The 9939-nt window shown below is 39.6% G+C and overlaps 1 protein-coding gene across 1 annotated transcript in view; it reads right to left on the bottom strand.

Annotated features, from left to right (window-relative positions):
• Window positions 1-2052: 2052 nt before the first annotated feature.
• DNAH5 (dynein axonemal heavy chain 5) overlaps window positions 2053-9939 on the bottom strand; it is a 310603-nt gene continuing 302716 nt past the window's right edge. The window contains exon 79 of the mRNA XM_081520843.1: window positions 2053-2373. Coding sequence (XP_081376969.1) covers window positions 2222-2373 — 152 coding nt within the window. The 3' untranslated portion in view covers window positions 2053-2221. The remainder of the gene's footprint in view (window positions 2374-9939) is intronic.

Below are 9939 nucleotides of genomic sequence, written 5' to 3'. Positions count from 1 at the left end.
GGTGGATTATTAACCACCAGATCACCACGGAAGTCTCCCTGATGAATTAGTTCCTAAAGTTTTCTAACTGTTTTCATGGTGTTCTTTTCTATTTTGGGTCTCCAAAACTCATACATATATACCAATGAAGTAGATCACAAAATTATATGAATTACACATTTTCAAGTTATTGGATTAAAAAAATCCAGTTTTAAAAGCTTATTTCTGAATACTCAATGGAACTCTGGATAAGGCAATGGCAACCCACTCCAGTACTCTTGCCTAGAAAATCCCATGGACAGAGGAGCCTGGTAGGTTGCAGTCCATGGGGTCACTAAGAGTCGGACACGACTGAGCGACTTCACTTTCACTTTTGACTTTCATGCGTTGGAGAAGGAAATGGCAACCCACTCCAGTATTCTTGCCTGGAGAATCCCAGGGACCGGGGAGCCTAGTGGGCTGCCGTCTATGGGGTTGCACAGAGTCGGACACGACTGAAGCGACTTAGCAGCAGCAGCAGCAGTGGAATTCACCCCTTTGTTTACAAAGAGTGATTACAATTCAGACATTCATTAACAACTTTTATTAATCTACATTATTTATACATTTTCATTATTTATTATCCCAAATAAAATGATGGTTTTACCGCAATTCACACAATTCAACTGATACATTAATGCAGACCAAAAGAAGCCGCTCAAATGAAAATAGTATTGTCCAAGATGGGTAGATGTCATGTGAACCACTCAGGTCTAATTCTCATCATAATTAAAATAAAATGATACCCATCACAGAGCAAGTCCTAGTGTAAGGGACCCACACTGGTCTCCTTGTAATCTTTCCTCCCTATAAAACCCTTTATCATCAGACACCTGAAGTTATGCAGATCTGAAGTTAACCAATTCTAAGCTGCAGTTCTACCTTAGCACTGACCAAGTTCCCAAGTTAACAGGTTATAGATGAAAGTGTATAATTAATTTATAGTCATGATTTAAAGTAAAAATATGTGAAAAGTCCCTTAGATAATATTTTTCCTAATTAATAAAAGATCATGTGAAGTTTTCACCCACTATCTAAGACTTTTATCCTTTTCCTATTTTTTCTTCCAATCATTACATTTTTTCAAGTCAACTGAAACCTTTACCATTTGATCATATCTGTCTTTATTTTTCCACTTATCTTCTAATTTGTGTCCATACCAAATACATTTTAGTTATAATACTCAATTATTTTGTTAACTCTATCTTTCACTTAACAGCCTGTGCTCATCATTTCTACATTATGAAATCTTCACCATTGTTTTTCATGGCTGTTTAATATCCTCTAATTTCCTTAAGCATAGACTTATATTTTACCTTCAGGGGCATTTATTATTTTTATGTTATTAAATACATTTTTATATATCATTTTTTTCAGTCTTTCAAATTGTTTCCTTGGTAGATTTCTAGGAGAGAAAATAAGGGTCAAAGCATGTGAATGTTTTTATGATTCCTTCTGTGCTTAGTTATTTAATCATTTTACAAAAAGGATGGGTTGATTTCTATTGTTCAAGGAGTCTGAATGTATCACTTTTACAAAGACCTCACCACAATTCACTTTTAGCTTTAATTTTTTTTAATTATAACAAATATAAGTGTTGCTCTTTAGTAATTATCAGTGGAGTTGAACACTATTCCATATGTTTATTCTATAGGATTACATGCATTGTCTATTCATCTATTCACATTCTTAATCCACCATTCTATTTCCTTCCATTTTTTAGATCTATTTAACTGGCAACTTCAGTCATGAAAACAAATCTCTTACCTGACCTAAATGCAAAAGGCAACAGAAACAGAATTAGCACAAACTTGTCATTTTACCTTAGAGAACTGGGCTGTCACCAGAACCACATTAACAGGAGAATAATCCCTTCCAGGGAAATACTAATACCATCTATTTACCCTAGTCAGTCTTTGGCATTGAAAGAAGAAAACATATTACTCTAGATTTGAGGGCCAAGCTTGATTAGAAAGTTATAAATCTTACTTCTAAATCACCAAATAGCTTTTCAAAAAACACAGTGATCGGTCATTAACGGTGAAACAGACTAAATATAAGCAAGCATCCAGCGAAGGAGCAGGGAGCACTGATGCAATTCACATACCGTACAATCAACCTGATGTACACAATGTCCATACGGAAGAACAGTGCTTGTAATACTCTGGATCCTGCATTTACTGGGTGAGGGACACACCCCACATTACTTGACATCGCAGAGGAGGGCAACTCCACGCAGCACCCAGTGTTCGGGGGCCTGGGCCGTCCTGAGGTCTACAGCAGCGATGTAGTTCAAGTCTGTTCGGACCGGCTTCTTGTAGATAGGACAAGAGTATAACCGAGGATCTCTCACAGCTACAACAAAAACCATCAAAAATCTTGGTGAATTTCTCATTCATGCATCCCCCAAGAGAGTGCAGAGCCAAGTGTGTGCATCTGGAAGGTCACGATGGGCTTGGCAGAAAGAGGGAAATTCCTCCTGAGGTCAGGCAATCCCTAGATGTGAGGCAGATGCTATCAAAGTATTCCCAGGGGGCGTGTGACAAGATACCCAGATGGCCTCACATTTACCCCACCCACCTCTTGTTCCACGACCTTGACACTAACCCCAGTCCATGCGACCTGACCACCCACTGCTTCCTCTCTCTCCTTTCCACCTGTCTATTCAACTTTGCACCTCGACCCTGCCCTCATGCCTCCCCCCCTCCCCCCGCAAAATCTTGTGCCCTCACATCTTCTTTGTTTATCGCATATGGTTTGCCTTTGGCAAAAGGCACCTGTCCCTTTTAGTAGTCAGATACCCAGCACCAATGCTCACTGTTACTTCACTATTATTATTGCAAAATCCCTTCTTCAATCTTTTTTGCCATAGTCCAAACCACATTGGGCTTCCCTGGTAGGTCAGTCCATAAAGAATCTGCCTGCAATGCAGGAGACTTGGGTTTGACCCCTGGGTCAGGAAGATCCCCTGGAGAAGGAAATGACTACCCACTCCAGTATTCTTGCCTGGGAAATCCCATGGATAGAGGAGCCTGGAGGGTTACAGTCCATAGAGTTGCACAGAGTTGGACACGATGTAGTGACTAAACTACTACCAAACCGCATTGGAAATCACAGGACAGAGGATGTTCCCCAACCCTACCAGGTGTGAGTTCTCCACGTGTGTAGAGAAATACAAATGGTGGGAAGCAGAGAGCCACGGCACAGTTCAGCTCTCTAAGTCAATCTACTGTTCTGGAGTAGGTGAATAATCCATGGAATCTCCACGATCACATCTGTCATGAGAGACAATCTCTGTATCCATCCTGTACAGGTCCTCTCTTAGGCATTCTCTCCAGCCCTGGAATCCCTGTGCTGAGGACGGATGCAGAGCTTTTGTGACTTCAAACTTATACAGTTTGGAGAAGGAGCTTATTTTAAGAAAAAGAGCATAATTTGCAAATACCAAATTAAGTTTTGGAAAAAGCCTCTGTATTGAGTAGCCCAGGAATTTAAGCTTCAGTAGTTTCCTGTTAAATCCACTCCACCCATAATAGTTTATTTGCACATCTTGTAACATCCATCTTTGGAAGCAGTATATTATTCCTTTTTCTCTCCCAGACTATAAACTATTTCAGGATAGAAGTTATGTCTGCCTTCCTCCGTGTACTTCACTGGAAGGCCAACGTTATAAATGACCCTAACATAACTACTGAGATGAAAGCACATTTAACTAAGAGGATAACTTTGGAGAAATAGTGTTATAAATATAGAACGTTCAAAATGCAATATTAATATATTAGTGATCTTGAACTTATTTCCCAAAAACTAATTTCCTCAATAATTCAGCTTTTCTTAACACATCAAAAAACAAGGCAGCACCAGCAGCTAAAGTCTTATTTTTTGACCCAATAAAACTTTCAACCTGCTGTGCCATGTGTTTGTGTGTGTATGTTAGTATTATCCAACTCTTTGATACTCCATGGACTGTAGCCAACCAGGTTCCTCTGTCCATAGGACTTTTCAGGCAAGAATACTGGAGCGGGTTGTCATTTCCTTCTCCAGGAGATCGTTCCATCCAAGGGATAGAATCCATGTCTCCTGTGACTCCAACTGCCAATGGGAAGCCACCTGGAAGCCTCTCCACTATAAATTCAATTCATTTTATTGGAAGAAATTAAACATTTGCATATGCTAGCACTTAACAAAAGTTTCAGTGAAAGTAGTTTAAAGCCACGTGTGATATCTTAACCAGGTGTGATTTTTTTTTACTAATATCTAGATACATATTTGGTTATTTAGTTATCACAACTGAGAAGGTGCTACTGGCAACTGGTGGCTAGAGGCCAGGGACACTGCTGACATCCTGTAATGCACAAGACAGTCCCTCAAAACAAGACTTATCTGTGCCAAAAGTGTCACCAACACCAAGGTTGAGAAATTCTGTTCTAAAACAATGTCACAGATATTTTACAGTACTCGAAAATTATGCATTTGCTTAATTCCATGAAATTAACTATTAGAAGCCATATAAGTTAATGTAATACCTAATTTTTAAGTCTAGTTACTATTTTTTAATCACCATGAGAATATCATAAGTAATAAGGCTAACATGAAATTCTAGCTGAGCTATTTCAAATCCTAAAAGATGATGCTGTGAAAATGCTGCACTCAATATGTCAGCAAATTTGGAAAACTCAGCAGTGGCCACAGGACTGGAAAAGGTCAGTTTTCATTCCAATCCCAAAGAAGGGCAAAGTCAAAGAATGTTCAAACTACCACAAAATTGCGCTCATTTCACATGCTAGTGTGGTTATGCTAAATATTCTTCAAGCTAGGCTTCAGCAGTATGTGAATCGAGAACTTCCAGATGTACAAGCTGGATTTAGAAAAGGCAGAGGAACCAGAGATCAAACTGCCAACATATGCTGGATCATAGAGAAAGCAAGAGAATTCCAGAAAAACAGCTACTTCTGTTTCATTGACTATGCTATAGTCTTTGACTGTATGGATCACAACAAACTGTACAAAATTCTGAAAGAGATGGGAAAACCAGACCACCTGACCTGCCTCCTAAGAAACCTGTATGCAGGACAAAAAGCAACAGTTAGAACCAGACAGAACAATGGACTGGTTCAAAACTGGGAAAGTGGTACATCAAGGCTGTATACTGTCACCCTGCTTATTTAACTTATATGTAGAGTACATCATGAGAAAAGTCTGACTGGATGAATTACAAGCTACAATCAAGATTGCAGGGAGAAATATCAACAACCTCAGATATGCAGATGATACCATTCCAACGGCAGAAAGTGAAGAGGAACAAAAAGAGGAGAATGCAAAAGATGGCTGGAAACTCAACATTCAAAAAACTAAGATCATGGCATCCAGTCCCATCACTTCATGGCAAATAGAAGCAGAAAAAGTTGAAGCAGTGACAGATTTTCTTTTCTTGGGCTCCAAAATCATTGCAGATGGTAACTGCAGTCATGAAATTAAAAGATACTTGTGTCTTGGAAGGAAAGCTATAACAAACTTTGGGTATTAAAAAGCAGATATCACTTTGCCAACAAAGGTCCGTATAATCAAAGCTATTGGTTTTCAAGTAGTCATGTACACATCTGAGAGTTGGACCATAAAGAAGGCTAAGCACTGAAGAACTGATGCTTTTGAATGGTGTTGGAGAAGACTCTTGAGAGTCTCTTAAACAGCAGGGAGATCAAACTAGTCAATCTTAAAGGAAGTCAACCTTGAATATTCATTGGAAGGACTGATGTTGACTCTGAAGCTCCATTACTTTGGCCACCTGATGTGAAGAGCCAACTCACTGGAAAAGACGCTGATGCTGGGAAAGACTGAAGGCAAAAGGAGGAACAGGCAGCATAGAATGAGATGGTTAGACAGCATCACTGACTCAACAGACACGAATTTGAGCAAACTCTGGGAGATAATGAAGGGCCGAGGAGCATAGCATGCTGCAGTGCATGAGGTCGCAAAGAGTAGGACAGGGCTTAGTGACTGAACAACAAAAACAAAATGAAAATTTCTGATTAAATAAGTGAATGAATCAATTTGAGGAGTGCAATTAATAACTATACTAACTGATGTACTTAAACCCTTTAATCCTAGGGTCTGAACATATAACTGTTACATGTTATGTGTTATAACATACAACATATTTAACTAATTGTTCTTCTTGATACACATTTGACTAATAATCATTTTATAACTCTTGAAAAAAGCCCTTAGAGTCTTATATTTGAAATAAATGATAAATATAATAATTGCACCTTGAGAAGTATTTGATTACTTGGGTTTTAATCCCAGAAGAAAAATACAGTTGGAAAAAAATAGCATTCTTTTTCAGGAAGCAGGTAAAAGAGGCAATTCTCTGAAATATTTATCCAATTTTATTTATTTTTAATTGCTTCAGAAGGGACAGTATCCACGCCAAGTCACAGCATGTAACAACCTTCTGCAGCAGGATTAGAAACTACCAAAAATATAACTTCATTGTAAAAGTGCTGACAGATGCTTTATAAACAAGCACATAAACATCTGAAACTATTACCCCTGGTTAGACAAAAAAATTGAAGACAAAAATAAGCATGCTAGGTAGGTAGAGCAAATCATCTAAATATGTTCAAAACCTTGGGGCTCCAGAAAGAGAAGCAGAGAGACGAGGCTATCTAAATTGGTGAGCTATATGCTTTGGGATGCTAAAGGTTTCAATAAAATACCTTGAGGAAATTTCATTTTCTAACTGTATAATCTCTCTCTCTTTAGCTTACATTTTTCATGCAAATGTTAGTATATCATTACATCATGTATTCTTTCCAATATGTAAAACAACCAAGTTACCTAGAGATTCTTTATGTCATTCCTTTATATAACCCCTCTTTTGCTAATAACATTTGAGTTATTAAATAGAGCACTCTTGTATGTGATATTTCTTTTAATCCTTCAACTAGCATGTGATGGCATCACCGACTCAATGGACATGAGTTTGAGCAAGCTGCGGGAGCTGGTGATGGACAGGGAAGCCTGGCGTGCTGCAGTCCATGGGGTTGCAAAGTGTCGAACATGACTGAGTGACTGAACTGAAACTGAGCATGTGTTACTGTATTAATAATAACAGTAACTGTTTTTATTATTATCTATTGTATGCTAATTATGTGCTGGACATTGTCAGTTTTGTTCTCTCAGCAACCCAGTGAGATAGGTACCATGATTAAATCTATTTAACAGATGAGAAAATTGGAAGAACCCAAGGAGGTGAGTTACTTATCCAAGGTCACAAAGCTGCAGGTGATGAGAAAATCTGGCTGGAATGGACCGGGAGCCTAAGCTCTTAACTTCAGCATCAGTGTGACATACTCAATGTATGTGCCTCCATGATTTTTTGCAGAAAGAAGTAAACATGAGCCAGAAATAACTAGATACCTAACTTCCACTTGTGGTGCAGTTGTGATTCCTCCAAAGTCACATGAGTGATATGGTGGTAAAGCCAGGAGAGCACCCCATATATCCAGGCTCCTGGCTCACTGCCCTTGACCTGAGGACATGTGCCCCACTGTGGGGCGAGGAGGAGACCACCTTAGCCTGCAGCATGGGGAGAGGAGGGCCTAGGAAGTGAGAACTCATGTTCCTATAGGACAGAGGCCTTTTACTGTGTCTACCTCACTATGTACCTGAGAAAAACTAGTTCATGACTTCAAAATACAAGGGACGCTTTCCTCAAGTCCAATTTAGGCTTTAGTTTCCAGCTTCATCCCTACATGCACAGTCTTAAGTAGAACACGACCACAGAAATTCCCAGAGATGTGCATTCAACCCACAACAGACAAAGGTGATTCTGATAGCAGCTTTAGTAGCCAGGAATCACAGGGAAATTACATAATATCTCTAACCTAGTATTTCCCCATCTGCAAAATAGTCATGATACACCTTATAGAGTCGCTGCAAAGATCAAATGTGAATATATGTGAATGCCTGGCATAGCATAGTGTTTGGAATGCAGTAGGTACCCAAGGTGTGTTAGATTTCTCCTCTCTCCCTCTACACACATATACACGTGTGTGCATATGCACAGTTACCTTGCCACTAAACCTAATTCCCCAGACTCAGGTTCCAGAAGACTAATAGAGTTCCAGGTTTACAAACTGAAAGAGGATTAAATGCTGTGGGGCTCAGGTGTCAGGAGGTCTCCAGCTCTGGGTCACTGCTCAGGGCTACCCCGACCCCAGCACCACGTACACACCGTGCTGGATCAGAGTGGGTCACAGGTCAATGCTTAGACACACGTTTTCTCCAGCAGGAAATATTCTCATTAGCTATAGGGACTCTAAGATGCTCTCAACCTACTTAGTTAGATTCACTTTGTTCCCCCAAACATTGTAATCACCACTTTCCCATCACATGGGGTAGAGCACAGCAGTTACTAGAAGCAAGACTTTACTGAAGAATTGATGCTTTTGAACTATGGTGTTGGAGAAGACTCTTGAGAGCCCCTTGGACTGCAAGGAGATCAAACCAGTCCATCCTAAAGGAATCAGTCCTAAATATTCATTGGAAGGACTGATGCTGAAGCTGAAGCTCCAATCCTTTGGCCACCTGATGCAAAGAGTTGACTCTTTGGAAAAGACCCTGATGCTGGGAAATATTGAAGGCAAGAGGAGAAGGGGATGACAGAGGATGAGATGGTTGGATGGCACCACTGACTCGATGGACATAAGTTTGTGCAAGCTCCTGGAGTTGGTGATGGACAGGGAAGCCTGGTGTGCTGCAGTGCATGGGGTCACAAAGAGTCAGACAGGACTGAGCAACTGAACTGACTGACACTGATCTTTCCTAAACCTTCCTCTTTTCAACTTTCTTTGATAACAGAGGATCTACTGTTTGATGTGTTGGTGGGTTTACTCTCTTGGTGTATTTAGCACTACTTGGGTGACTCTCCTATGACAAGAAACATAAATAAATATTTGGGGATATATCACTCAATTTTTAGAGTTGAAATAAATATCTGGGCTTCCCGGTGGCTCAGCAGTAAAGAATCCTCCTGCCAATGCAGGAGACGCGGGTTCAATCCCTGGGTCAGGAAGATCCCTTGAAGAAGGTCATGGCAACCCATTCTTGTATTCTCGCCTGGAGAATTCCATGGACAGAGGAGCCTGGAGGGCTACAGTCCATGGGGTCACAAAAGAGTTGTATGCAACTTAGCAACTAAACAACAAACAAAGACTTCCCTTTAAAAACAAACTAGTCCTGTCTGTAAAATTCAATGGCGAATTATTTAAACTGAAATTGCCCTTCATATTAACATGAAAAACAATTCATTATAAGAGTTTTAATTTTAAAATGCTACACCTTTGGAGTGTCCTCTAGTCAGTAGCAATATTATACCTCTTTATCTCAATTAGAGCCCTATTTAGTCATCAAAATTGAATTAAAATTACAGTATGAAAACAACCTATGGATGTCACAAACATACAGTATGAATCTACAGTATATCACGAACCTATGGATGGAGGTTCGTGACATTGTACAAGACCAGTGATCAAGACCATCCCCAAGAAAAAGAAATGTAAAAAGGCAAAATGGTTGTCTGAGAGTGCCTTACAAATAGCTGAGAAGAGAAGAGAAGTGAAAGGCAAAGGGAAAAAGAAAAGATATACCCATTGAGTGTAAAGTTCCAAAGAACAGCTAGGAGAGATGAGAAAGCCTTCCTTAGTGATCAAAGCAAAGAAATAGTGGAAAACAATAGAATGGGAAAGACTAGAGATCTTTTCAAGAAAATTAGAAATACCAAGGGAACATTTCATGCAAAGATGGGCACAATAAAGGACAGAAATAGTATGGATCTAACAGAAGCAGAAGATATTAAGAAGAGGTGGCAAAAATACACAGAACTATACAAAAAAGATCTTCACGACCCAGATAATG

Source organism: Giraffa tippelskirchi, chromosome 8 (assembly GCF_054371585.1).
Source record: "Giraffa tippelskirchi isolate mGirTip1 chromosome 8, T2T-mGirTip1v1.2.pri, whole genome shotgun sequence".
In the NCBI taxonomy this organism is placed as follows: Eukaryota; Metazoa; Chordata; class Mammalia; order Artiodactyla; family Giraffidae; genus Giraffa; species Giraffa tippelskirchi.
Note: the sequence above shows the minus strand (reverse complement) of the source record. Positions and strands in the feature narration are given on the sequence as shown.